The sequence below is a fragment of the Physeter macrocephalus genome, chromosome 12 (assembly GCF_002837175.3).
Source record: "Physeter macrocephalus isolate SW-GA chromosome 12, ASM283717v5, whole genome shotgun sequence".
Classification (NCBI taxonomy): domain Eukaryota; kingdom Metazoa; phylum Chordata; class Mammalia; order Artiodactyla; family Physeteridae; genus Physeter; species Physeter macrocephalus.
Window position 1 is genome coordinate 44615257 of NC_041225.1, and position 16146 is coordinate 44631402.

Here is a 16146-nt window from a genome sequence, read left to right on the forward strand (position 1 = left end):
GACCTAGAGTCAGTCATACAGAGTGAAGTAAGTCAGAAAGAGAAAAACAAATACCATATGCTAACACATATATATGGAACATTAAAAAAAAACACAGTTCTGAAGAACCTAGGGAATAAAGACGCAGGCGTAGAGAATGGACTTGACATGGCAAGGGGGAAGGGGAACCTGGGGCGAAGTGAGAGAGTGTCATGGACTTATATATACTACCAAATGTAAAACAGATAGCTAGTGGGAAGCAGCTGCATAGCACAGGGAGATCAGTTCGGTGCTTTGAGACCACCTAGAGGGGTGGGATAAGGAGAGTGGGAGGGAGACGCAAGAGGCAGGGAATAGGGGGATATATGTATGCATATAGCTGATACACTTTGTTACACAGCAGAAACTAACACAACACTGTAAAGCAATTATACTCCAATAAAGATGTTAAAAAAAAATGGAAGTATTTCTGCTCTAATGCAACACATGCATTACTGGAAAACTGTACCTACTGCAAAACTGTGAATTTAAAAATAATAAGGTATGTGAGAAAAACAGGGTGGGAACAAACCTAAAAACCTATGCAGTTTTGTATACAGAGGACTAACAAAACAACAGCAATACTAATAAGAGTACCAGAACAATTAAATCTCCACAGACATTTTCAGCTATATGATACCTTTCAGCCTTAAATCCTGAGATGCTTTTTTCCTTCTTCATGGTAAGGACACACAAGTTCTAAGATAAATCAGTTTTATCAAAACTATTGAATCCAGGGGATAGCTAATCCCATCAATTAAATTTTTTAGTATGGGGTGGGGTCAGGAGAGGAATGTCTTCACAGTTTTTTTTCATCTGTATCCACAACTTCATCACCATAACACTGTAGAAAGTGAAGCATTCATGAAATCCTCCAAACTAGCCACTTCTTTCACTAAAGAAAGGTACTTCTGCAGGATTTTCAGCTTCTTTCTTAAAAATAGTCATACTTTCTCTTTAATAGTATCATTTCTTTTTCAGCCCAGAACATTAATATGTTGGGGAAAACAGCATATGAACTCCACTTTACACTGACACCATTCTCTCTATCCGATGGTGTATGAGCTAACTCACATTAAGGAAACTTATACACAGGAAAGCAAGCTGCATGGAAAAAGCTTATTTTCAAAAAGAAACCAAAACTTGTTGAATTTAACTCTTGCTGCATGAAACTTTGTCTTAACAGTCTCCCTCTCCTGCTCCCTCTCCCTCTCCCTCTCTCTCTCTCCTTTTGGCAGAAGGGGTCATTCTACTAGTAGTTTATATTTCTTTTGAGATAAGCTTCTCTGACGTTTCCAAATTTGGCATATATCAAAACAAGACTGAATTTTTTATAAGAATATGAAGGAGGTGAAAAGCAACAATCAGGTTGTGAGTGCAAAGGCCTCACAATCATGGTATAAGGTAATGTGTAGAATCCTAGACAGAAGTCTTTTTTTTCATATATAAATTTATTTATTTATTTATTTTTGGCTGCATTGAGTCTTCGTTGCTGTGCGTGGGCTTTCTCTAGTTGCGGTGAGCGGGGGCTACTCTTCATTGCGGTGCACGGGCTTCTCATTGCGGTGGCTTCTCTTGTTGCGGAGCACGGGTGCGCAGCCTTCAGTAGTTGTGGCTCACGGGCTCTAGAGCGCAGGCTCAGTAGTTGTGGCGCACGGGCTACAGTTTCTCTGCAGCATGTGGGATCTTCCCAGACCAGGGATCGAACCTGTGTCGCCTGCACTGGCAGGCGGATTCTTAACCAGTGCGCCACCAGGGAAGTCCCTAGACAGCAGTCTTAAAATTAACAATTGGAATTTTTTTATATTCTTCAACATTTTAAATTGCTATTCCAATTTAGAGTCTTACTTTAGTACTCACATTACAATATAATCAAAGATTACTTTAGGTTTAGTGCCTCACATAATTATCATCCATTGCTCAAATGTTCTTCACTGATACTTTGTATAAATTCCTTTGCCTGTCCTGACACTACTTAACAGCAGCATTCCAGAACCTGATCAATTTTTAGCCTGATCTCCAGGAAGCATCTATGTGAAAAGCCACATAAGTATCATGTACAAGATTACCCCAGAGGACTGTGGAGGCAGCTGTTTGATGTGATGGTACTAGTAAAACAGCAGCAGCAGTGAGATGAGTTCTAAATGAAAACTGGTTGTGGTGTCTTCATCCTACTCATCCTCACTTATATCTCTGTAGGGTATTTTAACACCTGCAGGACACTTCTTTTTTTTTAAACATCTTTACTGGAGTATAATTGCTTTACAATGGTGTGCTAGTTTCTGCTTTATAACAAAGTGAATCAGCTATACGTATACATATATCCCCATGCAGGACACTCTTGTACCAGGATGTGTTGGGATAGCCTCATATCACTTGAAAAATACATATTCAGGGGCAAAATGCAAACTATGCTTTATTAGAATAACTGAAGCAGAGAGATGCTAAAAGCTGATATTGTCACTTATGCTTAGAGAAAAAAATAATGTATAGAGACTAATTTCCACAAAAGCAATCAGCCGAAGTGTGTAGAAATTTGGGAAGAACATCTCCTCAGAAACTAATAAAAATAACTCTCCTGGTATTATGGGTGGCACCTTCGGTGCTAAAGCCAAGTAATCCCTAGACAAGCTGTAAAATACTGTTTGGAAGTCTGAATTCAGACAAATATGAGTTCTTAACTTTAAATGTAAAAATGGATGTATATGTGTTTGTTTCTTCGTTCCTTTGTGAATCAAAGTATCACAGGTCAGGAGGATCTGGTTTACAATGTCCTTTCAGTACTCAAACCTTTAGATTTGTTCCTTTTATATTTTAACCTTTTACTTTTAAATAATTTCAGGCTTATGGAAAGGCTGTAAGAAGATTATTTTAAAATTCCCATTTACCATTAACCCAGACTCCTCAAATGTTAACAGTGCAAAAGAGATGTCCCTTTACCTTTAAATATGTCAGACTCTACTTCTGCAAAACCAGGACATTCTCTTAATTAAATACAAGTATCAAAATCAGGAAATTACCATTACTGACAGAATACTATTATCTAGTCTACAAAAAATTTTTTAGAAGAAATGCAAATGTTTTTTATTTTATTTTAAATTTTTTTTAATTTTTTGGCTACGTTGGGTCTTCGCTGCTGCCCGCGGGCTTTCTCTAGTTGTGGCAAGCGGGGGCTACTCTTCGTTGCGGGGCACGGGCTTCTCATTGTCGTGGCTTCTTTTGTTGCACCACACAGGCTCTAGGCGCACAGGCTTCAGTAGTTGCGGCGTGTGGGCTCAGTAGTTATGACTCATAGGCTCTAGAGCGCAGGCTCAGTAGTTGTGGTGCACGGGCTTAGTTGCTCCGCAGCATGTGGGATCTTCCCGGACCAGGGATTGAACCCACGTGCCCTGCATTGGCAGGCGGATTCTTAACCACTGTGCCACCAGGGAATTCTCTGAGTCTACAAAATTTATTCAGATTTTCTCCACTGTCCCAATAATGTCCTTTATAACAACAACAACAAAATTCTGGATCATTTCAGTTTTCATGTCTCTAGATACCTGTAACCTGGAACAGTTCCTCAGTCTTTTTTTTGTCTTTCATGACATTGACACTTTTAAAGTGTACAAGCCAGTTATGTTGTAGAAATCCTGCATTTGGCTTTGTCAGATGTTTCATTAATGAGACTCAGGTTGTGCTTTTCTGGCAGGAGAACCACAGCAGTGATACCAGGTGCTTCTAAGAGCATCCTATCAATAGGCGGGGTTATCAGCCTCTCCCTTTACTGGTGATATGGATTTGATCACTTGGTAAAAGTGGTATCTGATAGGTTTCTCCACTGTAAAGTTACTGTTTCCTTTGTAATTAATTAATATCTTATGGGGAGATACTTTCAGACTATGTCAGTATCCTATTTCCAATAATCTTTTACCCTCTAGTTTTAACATAGATTTTTTTTCTTAATTCTCTGCTTTACAGAACTTGCTGAGTTTAGCATGAAGCTCCTTTATCTCATCTCTACCTGAAAAAAAAAAAAAAAAAACAAGGATGCTACAGCCAGCATCCACTCTGCTCTCAGTTCTTTGAGGCATACTTAAGATCTCAGGAATACAATCAACCTCTAGACCAGGACCACAAAAGGACACTCACAAATAAAGAAGAAACCAAATCTATCTTTCTTCCATATGAAAATGGCAGTATACCCTTGAGGGATTTTGAGCTGGCAGTTGACAGCTGTATAGCATTCCTTGTCTTCAGTGCTCAGGAAACAAAAATCCAGTATTATATTGAGTTTTATATCAAAATTCCTATACTTCACAGTTAAACAACTCATTAGGGAGAGTAATATATGTCTAGCAGCAATCAGATAAATACCTTAAACATTTTTCTTGAAATTTTTAGTAATTTAAAATATTTCAACTGTTATCATTTTTTCAGAAAAGACTTCCCTCCCCTCTTCCAAGAAAAGAGTTCTCAGGTGAATTTTTAATCCCCCCTCTTTTCTACATCCCCTCCTCTGACTTAAAAGTTCTTTTTCCTCCCCTACTCAAGACCTATATTCCTAGAGTGAAGCAATCTGGCGAAATCTGACAAAAGGTGGAGGGGTGGATGAGAGCTCTTCTAATCCTAGATTCTATAAACCCATCCTTACCTGCTGTGGAAAACAGGTGCGGACTGAGTGCTCTGTGTAACCAAAAGATGGCCCTTCAAAGACAGCTGTTGGGAGCTTCAGAACTTCCTTCAGAAACTGGTCAAACTTGCTAAATATCATTAAGCCGCTGGAATCTGACATCTGGGAGAAAACATCTATGAGAACAAAACCAAATAAAGTCAAACTATAAGGAAATATCAACTCTTTATAAACAGCTCTATGTCATTTGTATACCAGTCCAAAAGCCTCATTAAAAAGTATCATAAAGTTATTATGATTTTTAGTTAACATGAATTCTCATTCTCATTAACACTGTGCAGTTACTTTGCTGATGAGGCCCCTCTTTCCCACCCACTTAATATTCTACCTAAACATCACATAACCACTCATGTACGTCTACCTACCTACTCTTTTTGAGCATACGTAACTGGATAATATATAACTTTTAATTTTATCTATTTACACCTCACTTTATTCCAAGAAGAATTTGTAGCAGCATATCTTTATCTCTTACATTTATGTACATATTTATATAAGACATATACATCTTTGAGTGTATGAATATATTTGCATATTGGTGATAGGGTATGAAAGAAATTGTATTGTATTTGCATATTCATATACTAATGATGTAATATATTCCTATGTAGTATGTTTATTTAAAATATTCCATTTAGTCAGTTCCAGAGTAGAATAAAAAGAACTCATATAATCTCTTCTATCACAAGATACTCTGATACTATAAGATCCTATTTTTACATAAAGTCTGACCCAAGCAGCTAGAAAGACAGTTCCAGTAATATACTATTTCTTTATCTCCTTGTAGAGTTTCCTAACTCCAGTTAGTTATTTCTCTCTTCTCACCCATAACTGGGGAGAAAAAGAAAAATAACCAGGAGCTCAAAACAACTTGACAACTTTAACCTAAGCTTTCTTTTCAAACTATTCAGCTTTCTTACAAACAAATCAGTGAGTTAAATATGCAGAGAAAAATAATTTCCTGAGGCCTTTCCAAACATGGCATTTTAAAAAATCATATTCTATATATTCATAATGAACAGGTATATTAGAAATACATATGTATCCCAAAGCACCAGGTGTAGGAAAAAAACAACCATTAAAATACATTAATCAAAGAAAGATAAAATTTAGATCATCAACTCCACAGGGTAACTTTTAAGGCATTAGAAAACAGGAAATTAGCAAGGAATGAAAATCTCCAGTACATTCCTCTCATGATAGCTGCTAGTTTGTAGCTGAGGGAAAAGTATTAAATACCCATGAGGTGGGGAAAATCCAACAAGAGGCTAAAAGAAGTATGGTCCTAGTAGAAAGTAAAATCATTAATTAACAAATACATACTAAGTTCTTACTAAGTAGTCCAAGTGCCAAGTACTCTGCTAGGTGTTTTGAAAAACAACAAAGAAGTATGATACATGGTCCTTATCCCCCCCAAGAAACTTTCAACATAGCTGGAAAAAATAAGATACACATGAAGCAAAGAAGAAAAAAGCACTAAGCTGACTCTAAATAGAACAGAAAGAAGGGAGGCATAAGATATTTGTTAAACCTCACCATTCGCCTGGCACCACAACAGGTAACTATGGCCGAGTCTGCTGTAGACACCCAATATTCTGATCTCCTTCCTTAGTAACAGAACACTAATTTTATTTTGTGCAGCAATGTACCCAACTAAGGGATTAAACTTTGAAGCCTTCTTCTAACAAGTTGCAGTCATGTGTCTAGGTGTTTGGACAATGAGACTATAAGCAGAAGGGTTGTGAGAGACTTCCTAGAAGGCTAGTTTCAGGCAGTTTTTTAAACAAAGCTGACTGCACTGGAAATAGACCCTTTCTTCCTTCCTCCTTTTGCTATCTGGAATGCAGCTACGATGGCTGGAGCTTCCAGCAGCCACCTTGGACTATGTGGTAATCTCAACTTTTACGTAGAAATCATACACTAGAATGATAGAAAAGAAAGATATAGAAAGCCTGGGTCCCAGATGAACATGAAACTATCATACCAGCCCTGGACTACATACTCCTGGACTTCTTTTATATATGAGAAAAATAAACTTCAACTTTGTTTAAAATACTGTTACCTCGGTTTTTGTTTTCATGTAGCAATCCCCAATATTAAGTACCACTATAGTTTACTAAACATTACCTCATTTTACTGTCACAAAAAGGTGTGTGTGTGCACATGCGTATGCACGTAATTGTTTAAATTTTATAGATAAGGAAATTAGCTTAGAAAGGTTAACTTTCTTAAGGTCAAAAGTTACTAAGTGGCTAAATCAAGATTTAAACCCACACTTATCTGACTGCAAAGACATTCCATTACATCACACTTCTTCAAAATATAGTGTAGAATAGATACAAAAACACATAGGGAGGAACTGTCAAGAAAGAAATTTAGAAGCTTGGCCTTGAAAAATAGAATTTGGAATGATGAGGTCAAAACAGCTGGGGGGTGGGGGTCTGGGGACACAACTAGAGAAGAACAGGATAAATAAAACAAATGAATAAATATAACAAAACAGAAACAGACTCACAGATACAGAGAACAAACTGGTGGTTACCAGTGGGGAGGGGCAAGATTGGGGTAGGGGATGCAGAGGTACAAACTACTATGTATAAAATAAATAAGCTGCAAGGATATATTGTACAACACAGGGAATACAGCCAATATTTTACAGTAACTTTAAATGGAGTATAATCTCTAAAAATATTGAATCACTATGTTGCACACTTGAAACTAATATAATATTGTAAATCAACCATGCTTCAATTTAGAAAAAAAAAGGAGAGTAGGATAAAAGTCTCTGTGGCAGGAATTTATAGAGTGTGTCTATTAGTGGTGGTAGGCAAGAAACAGTGCATCAAAGAGAACATTCTGACTATGATAATTTATATTGTGAAGTAAAGGTAAATAGAGACTGAATAAGAAAAGTATGTTATGAACGAAAACTTTGAAAGAGGAAACAATTTGGATTTGGTTTAAAAATGCTGAAGTAGGGAAGAAATATTTAGAAAGTTAGGTTTCAAGAAAATTAGACTGTTAATGACTGGCAGAATGAATAAAAGAGGAAAAATAAGATTGGCGACATCAGCTAGAAAACCCTGTAAATAATGCACAAGTAAGGAAGTGAGAGCCAGAATTACAGGAGTGACGGTATTGAGGGGAGGGCTTGGTCAACTCCAAGACATTTCAATGCAGGAAACTGAAGTTGATGGCACACTGGATTAGAGAATAAAGGAATTTCTAAAATGAGGATTATTTTAAGCTTCTAGCTCAGAAAAATGCTGACAACCCTGACTGAAATAACCAAATTGAAGATAAAGATACTTAGCTTTGAACATAACCGTATTTGAACTAATCAGCAAATTTCCAAGTAGAACCATCCTGTAGGCAGTTAGAAGCAGAGTACTGGGCCGCAGTTCGAGACAGCACATACAGAGTTTTGAAGATATTACCAATTATGTGAATAACTGATGCCCTTTGAAGGAGGGAATAGCATCATGACTTAATTTTCAAATAGCTGGCTGCTGTTCTCATAATGAAGAAAATAATCATCCATTAAATCTGAATGAAAACTAAGGGGAAATATGGGATGTGGCAGACACTGCAAGGTGCCTACTACTCAGTATCTGTTTTCCCATTTTCACTCCTGAACTGAACTCTGATTAGAATGGCAATGTGTTCCCCTTAAAAATTACTTCCCAGACTCCTGTGCACGTCGTAATTCTGAAGTGAATTTGTGGAAAAGCTTTTGCTTTCCTGATAGAGGCATCTCTTTCTTCTTTCTACTTAAAATGAGAATAAGGCACAGTAAAGAGCAGTCACTTATAATCCTAGGAGGAAAGCCATATGGCAGAGCAGGAAGACAGGAGGAACCCAAGTCTCTGATGACATCCCTGAGTCATGGTACCAACCTTGAACTTGCCAGCCTCTGAACTTATTGTTGCATGAGAAAAATAAATCCCAATGGTTTTATGCCACTGTTAGTCAAGTTTTCTGTTGCCACTCAATGTATTCATAACAGAGAAACTAACAAGTTAACTAATGGTAGAAATATTCAAGACCAGAGACTTCAGCTACCAAGTATATATTGATAAATACACATATGTATAGCTTCCAATCACAAAAACATACGTGTATACATCCACACCACCAAATCTATACCTAACTCATTCAGAGCAATAAAGGAGTGATTAGACAGTGAAATGACTAACTTCCCCCTCAAAAAAAGTATTACTTTCAGTTATACTTAGTTACTAGGTCATAAAATAGATTCAAAGTAGTAAAAAAAATTTTTAATCAATGAAAAAAGAAACTATAACTTAATAGGGCCACATTACATTAGTACGAGAACAAGCAGAAACATGTTTGTTGGTTGGTTGGCTTTAAGAGAAAAACTGGTAGACCTCAAAACTGTTAAGTAATTACTTAGAAGTCATGACTTCTAGAGTTACTTGTTTAAAACAGTTTTTTTGTTTTTTGTTTTTTTAGATTAGGCTTCTCATATCTGTAACAAAAACAATGAAAATAATTGCTAATTTTTTATTGTAAATGAAATATAACAATGAATCTAAGTGTGATTTACTATATACATATAAAAATACCTTACCAAAGAAATAAATAAGAGACAATTTAATAAAAACATCCCCAAAATTAAACTAGTCCTTTAATTAAAGCCCTAAACCCTTCTGGCATTAAGGGAATAAACTGCTTCCCAGATCACTGGTTAATTTCCCCAATAATTCTCTTTCTAGTTATACATCTCTGAAAGAAGGTATGCTAATTTCCCATTAGTTGTTTCCAGATGAAAATACAGGCTTTCTCCCTTGTGAAAAACCCACAATCAAGCCCTTACACCACACGTGTACAAACTTTTAAAAATATTCTGTCCTTTGTGTAGTGGCAAAATAATTTTACTATTCTACCATCTTCACATATGTTTCAAATTTTTTTCTGGTGATAATGACCCTGGCTTTACTCATTGCATCTATCCATCTATCCACTCCCCTCTCATCCCCACATGACCAACCATATACTTTTGCAAGATGATAGGGCTGTTTACAATAGACTCAAGCCTATAGAAGAGAAAGCCATTTTCTTCTATATGTTAGTTTTCCTGGCAAACGTCTCTCATCTTCTCCTGTCATCTTTCTACCAACTGAGCAACCTAACCCACAAAAAATGTATACACATCTGCATGTTTATAAATATGTGTGTAACTAAATCCAAGTGCATATTTTATTCCCAAACTCATGAATATTCCTACATCATTCATTAAGTCAGAGAGAGGCTGGAGGATGGGATTCAGCCATGCCTTGGGCTTCTAGTGTTGATTGAGTCAGGAACTACCTTAGACAAGTCTCCAGGCCTTCCTTGGTTTTTGTTTATCTTTTTCTTTTTCATAAAATGCATATGTACAACTCCTTTCTTACTTGCTTCTAGCTCTAAAACATTTTGGTTATATGAGAAATGTGAATATGGGCAAATATTCAGATTAAAGAGTCACTTCAGGCTAATGAAGTGAAGAGATGATTAACAGAAACCAGTCAGGATAAATATGCAGTGACAGGTGGTTAGAAGACTGTAAGAGAAGATGCTAAATTTTGAACAGGTGAAACTGCTTAATTATAACTTCAAAGGTTGGCTCCCTACAGTTTGTTAATGAAACATCAAGGAAGCAAACAATTGAAATGTTAGAACTGCCAGTTCTGAGAAAGAACACCTCAGGTCACCTTTTCTCTGGCTGCTCAAAGTGTGGTCTATCAAAAACATGCAAAAACAAAAAGTAATATAAATTATTATTATAAAACCATTATATGCTATAACCCAGAGAAAATACCTAACAGTGTTATCATTTTGGTATATTTCTTTCTTTTCCTAAGTGCATAATAAATTTTTATTTAAAACTATATTACATTTATGCATTTTGATCTGAAGCATATTTTTAAAGGCAGTATATTCAATCGTGTCAGTATCCCAAAGTGTAACTGAGCTCTCACTTTTGGACACTAAAGCTGTTTTAAGTCTTCGTATATTATAAAAAGTGTTGCAACAAATATATGTAAAACCTGGGGTACGCCTCTGATTAATTCCTCATGATAAACTCAAGAAGCAGGTTGAGTCACTGGATACAAATATTCTTATAGCCTTTCTGACACACTGTTAGACTGCCCTTCAAAATGGTGGCACCAGTTTTCTAAAGGATTTAAAAATAAATTGCATGAATCATCTGCTCCTATCTTTCAGTGCAAGACAGATGGGGTTTGCATAAGAGATAAGTTTCTTAGAAAACAGCAGAATTAGATAAAGTAAATAAATTACATAGTTAAATTAGTTGATAATTAGTATGGTTTAATAAATAATGGGTTTTACAGTCTGTAAATTTTGTTTCTCTGAGTTATTTTTTGGGTTTCTGACATTATTGAGTTTTCATCATGCTGATAATCAAAGCCTGTACTCTGATTATAAATCACTGGTATTTAGAATCCTGACTTAAGTTGCCTTTGAATCTAGGATACAGTCCCTAACGGCCACAACAGTTAACCATTTATCTATAAATGAATGATACCTGGGGACAGAAACTCTCTTAAGAGAGACCTGAAAAGTCTAATTAAGAAATGTTTCTGGACTTCCTTGGCAGTCCAGTGGTTGGGACTTTGCCTTCCAATGCAGGGGGTGCAAGTTCGATCCCTGGTTGTGGAGCTAAGATTCCACACTGCCTCACGGCCAAAAAACCAAGACGTAAAACGGAGGCAATACTGTAGCAAAATCAATAAAGACTTTTAAAAAAAATCTTAAAAAAGGAAATGTTTCAAACTAAACACACAAGTATTGGTTAAGTCATTTTAAATGCCATCTTGACACTAAAACAAGCAAACAAACAAAGGCAGATCAAGGAAAAAGGGGAAAAAATTAAAGGAAAAAATTCTAAAATAAGAGGTAAAAAGCAAAAAGATAAAAGTAGAAATGCTGAGGCATATTCCATAAATTAGAAAAATCTAACTTAATGGGAACATTAACAGAGGTAACAGAAGTAGAGTCAGTGGGAGGAGGCTGCAGAGACTAAGAACAAAGACAAGGGAACAAGTAGGAAGAAAGAAGTGAATAAATGGTCAAATATCATTTTATGTTACAATACAGTGTTATAGCTACCTTCTTCTACACATTATTCAGCTACCTCAACTAAGTAGGACACAGCTGTGACTAGAAAGCAAGGGAAAAAGGATTCTCACAATAGCCAAAACTACGTAAGTGAGTGCTTCTCTCAATACGAGTAATCACTTCGTCCATACTCTAACAGAATAGAATGTTAAGAAGGCTGGTTATGTTTTCTCTGTCAGTAGCATTTGAAAAGTAAATCAGAAGCAAAAGGAGACTGCTTGGGACTGGTACACTGATAATACCATCACATTTACCAGCGATAAAGGACATGTACACACACATACACACACATACACCATCACCACCACCACCAATGACAAAAAGTTCAAAAGCTGAAAAAACACAGCAGTCTGAAAACATGAAAAGGGACAAACAACCCAGAGCCTCACAATTAGCCCTAAATGCATCAGAGAATGACATCCCTAAGAGATGAAAAATATTTAAATTATGACCAGTGAGCTCTGTTTAAAACAGAAGGCACAGACCACACTTAAAGCATTTTCCACCCTAGATGATTAAAACAAAAAAGTGGAGATAGGCTTCAATACCTGAAAGTGTTACTTAGGTTAAACATCTCACTCTCTAGTCAAGATAATTACAGTACAATAAAAATAATGAAACAGGGGGACTTCCCTGGTGGTGCAGTGGTTAAGAATGCACCTGCCAATGCAGGGGACACTGGTTTGATCCCTGGTCTGGGAAGATCCCACATGTCACGGAACAGCTAAGCCTGTGAGCCACAACTATTGAGCCTGCGCTCTAGAGCCCGAGAGCCACAACTACTGAGCCCACGTGCCACAACTACTGAAGCCCGCGTGCCCATGCTCTGCAACAAGAGAAGCCACTGCAATGAGAAACCCACGAACCACAACAGAGTAGCCCTCACTCACTGCAACTAGAGAAAGCCCACGTGCAGCAACGAAGACCTGACACAGCCAAAAAAAAAATTAATTAATTTTAAAAAATAATAATAATGAAACAGAGCAACAGATGGTAAAGAAACCATAATTTTGAACGTGAAGAAGATAAAGAAACCAGATTTTAAATCTATCTGAATCATGTAAACATGCTATTAAGTGACCTAGTGTGGCCTGTATTTCCGTACACAATGTGTAACGATATGGTGTTGAGAGCGCACTGACGTGTCACATTTGCCTAGGTATGTGTACTTTTGTGGTCACTTGTGCTCCTCTAAGAAATTCAAAAGCCACATAAATAAATAAACAAACAAACAAAAAAACCACCTGCTATCACCTGGATCCCTTCAATACTTCACACAGAACTAGGATTTGCACCTTTCACTAATAGCTACAACAGAGAGCTGCAGTAATTTTAGTTCTCAATCAACAATTTATATTTGGAAAAATTTTAGCACTTACTATGGGCCAGGTACCAGTTCTATGTAAATGTAGCAAATTTAACCACAGAAACTTAAAGAGTCCAGAATCATCTAGAATGTGCAGTTATAAAATCAATTTTCAACCAGTTTCTCCAGTCCTAATAAAAATGGCAATGTATATTTCTTTATCTGGTATCATCATCGTTAAAAAACAGAAAAAAATCACAACTTTCTTTTTCTCTGTGAATGAAATATAATTTTATCCATAGTATATTATCATCCTCAGAAAAACACCATGTTAGAATTAAGAAAATATGAAGAAATTTCAGCCCAAAAGAGTAATAGTTTGAGGTACCATGTGAAAAAAACTCAGAAGAGTATTTAAATAAAACTATACTTTTTTTCTGCCAAAACTTTGTTTTACAATGCAGCTGATTTTGAAATGAGATAACCAGATAACACTGACCAAATATACTAAGACCTTTCTTTAGACATCTAAATCTATATCTAGTGAGCCTTCTAGCTTTCTAACTTTTAATGTCATGGTAACATGTAAGAAAAAGCACAGAAAACAAACATGCACCCATGAAGTAATCTTGCCCAAAAGCTTCTACTTGAATCTGTTGAAGGCTCTGTATCTTTCAATTAAAACAAAAAATGTAGAGCACAGAGGAACATCACGGGGATGCAATCATCAAAATCTAGTCCATGAGAAATGCCACAAGACAGATGACCCAGTTTCTTCAACAAATCAACTTCACAGGTTTCCTCAGCACTTCATGAAAACCCACAGCTTCAATCTCACCTCTGTGAAACCTGCTAGAGTTTCTTACTCCACGTATACTTGTATTAGGGCACTTTGAATGTGTGTCTCCCAGTACAGGATGAGCATAGTGGAGTACAAAAGAGTAGCTTAGAAAGGGCTCTGAAGCTACAGCCTGAGTTGAAATCCCAGCTTCGCCCCCTCAGTTAACTCATCTATAAAACAGAGAAAATACCACCTGCTGCTCAAAGAAATTTTAAGGATTCAGTGAGCAAATATATGTACAGCACCTAGCACAATGCTTGGCATATCTTAGGCAGTGAAGGACTACCTAATGAGTGAATAAATGAAAATGATAAGCAGAAAAATTAAGTAATTGTGAATTTTATCTCCTTCAACTTCATCTAACCACCTTCTAATAGTATCTAGTGAACAGTAAAATGCCAAAATGGTAAACAGTAAGAAAAAAATTAAGGAAAGATAAGTGAATAAACAGGTTATCAATTTCTAAACAACTACACTTGAATCTAAGGTACTAAAAAACAGTTTAGGAGAGAAGAGAAGATGGCGGAAGACTAAGATGCGGAGATCACCTTCCTCCCCACAGATACATCAGAAATACATCTACACGTGGAACTGCTCCTACAGAACACCCACTGAACGCTGGCAGAAGACCTCAGACCTCCCAAAAGGCAAGAAACTCCCCACATACCTGGGTAGGGCAAAAGAAAAAAGAATAAACAGAGACAAAGGAATAGGGATGGGACCTGCACCAGTGGGAGGGAGCTGTGAAGGAGGAAAGGTTCCCACACACTAGAAGCCCCTTCGCGGGCGGAGACTGCGGGTGGTGGAGGGGGGAAGCTTCAGAGGCACGGAGGAGAGCGCAGCAACAGGGGTGCGGAGTGCAAAGCGAAGAAATTCCCGCAGAGGATCGGTGCCGACCAGCCTACCAGCCCGAGAGGCTTGTCTGCTCACCCGCCGGGAAGGGCGGGGGCTGGGAGCTGAGGCTCGGGCTTCGGCCGGATCCCAGGGAGAGGACTGGGGTTGGCTGCGTGATCACAGCCTGAAGGGGCTAGTGCACCACGGCTAGCTGGGGGCTGGGAGCTGAGCCTCGGGCTTCAGTCGGATCCCAGGGAAAGGTCTGGAGTTGGCAGAGTGAAAACAGCCTGAAGGGGTTAGTGCACCATGGCTAGCCGGGAGGGAGTCCGGGAGAAGTCTGGAGCTGCCGAAGAGGCAAGAGACCTTTTCTTCCCTCTTTGCTTCCTGGGGCGCGAGGAGAGGGGTTTAAGCGCGCCGCTAAAAGGAGCTCCAGAGACGGGTGCGGAGCTGCCAAAGAGACAGGAGACTTTTTCTTGCCTCTGTTTCCTGGTGCGAGAGGAGAGGGGATTAAGCGCGCCGCATAAAGGAGCTCCAGAAACGGGCGCGAGCCACGGCTATCAGTGCGGACACCAGAGACGGGCATGAGACGCTAAGGCTGCTGCTGCCGCCACCAAGAAGCCTGTGTGCGAGCACAGGTCACTCTTCACACCTCCCCTCCCGGGAGCCTGTGCAGCCCGCCACTGCCAGAGTACCGTGATACAGGGACAACTTCCCGGGAGAACGCGTGGCGCGCCTCAGGCTGGTGCAACGTCACGCCGGCCTGTGCCGCCGCAGGCTCGCCCCGCATCCGTACCCCTCCCTCCCCCCGGCCTGAGCCAGAGCCCCCGAATCAGCTGCTCCCTTAACCCCGTCCTGTATGAGCGAAGAGCAGACGCCCTCGGGCAACCTACACGCAGAGGTGGAGCCAAGTCCAAAGCTGAACCCCGGGAGCTGTACGAACAAAGAGGAGAGTGGGAGGTCTCTCCCAGCAGCCTCAGAAGCAGCGGATTAAATCTCCACGATCAACTTGAAGTGCCCTGCATCTGTGGAATAACTGAATAGACAGCGAATCATCCCAAGTTGAGGAGGTGGACTTTGGTAGCAATATATATTATTATTTTCCCCTTTTTCTCTTTTTGTGAGTGTCTATGTGTGTGCTGCTGTGTGACATTTTGTCTGTATAGCTTTGCTTTCACTATTTGTCCTAGGGTTCTGACCGACCCGTGTTTTTTTACTTTTTAAAATTTTTCTTCTTAATAATTATCTTTTATTTTAATAACTTTATTTTATCCTACTTTATTTTATCTTTTTTCTTTCTTTCTTCCTTTTCTTCCTCCCTTCCTTCCTTTCTTT

At 38.4% G+C, this 16146-nt stretch overlaps 1 protein-coding gene across 24 annotated transcripts in view; it reads right to left on the reverse strand.

Annotated features, from left to right (window-relative positions):
- The window catches only part of DTNB (dystrobrevin beta), a 266778-nt gene that overhangs the window by 174510 nt on the left and 76122 nt on the right, over nucleotides 1-16146 (reverse strand). For all 24 annotated transcript variants that reach the window (XR_008618857.1, XR_008618870.1, XR_008618868.1 and 21 more), the window contains exon 6: nucleotides 4652-4806. Coding sequence is in view for 5 of the 24 variants with exons in the window: in XM_055089074.1 (XP_054945049.1) it covers nucleotides 4652-4806 (155 nt within the window). In the remaining 19 variants the exon portion in view is untranslated. The remainder of the gene's footprint in view (nucleotides 1-4651; nucleotides 4807-16146) is intronic.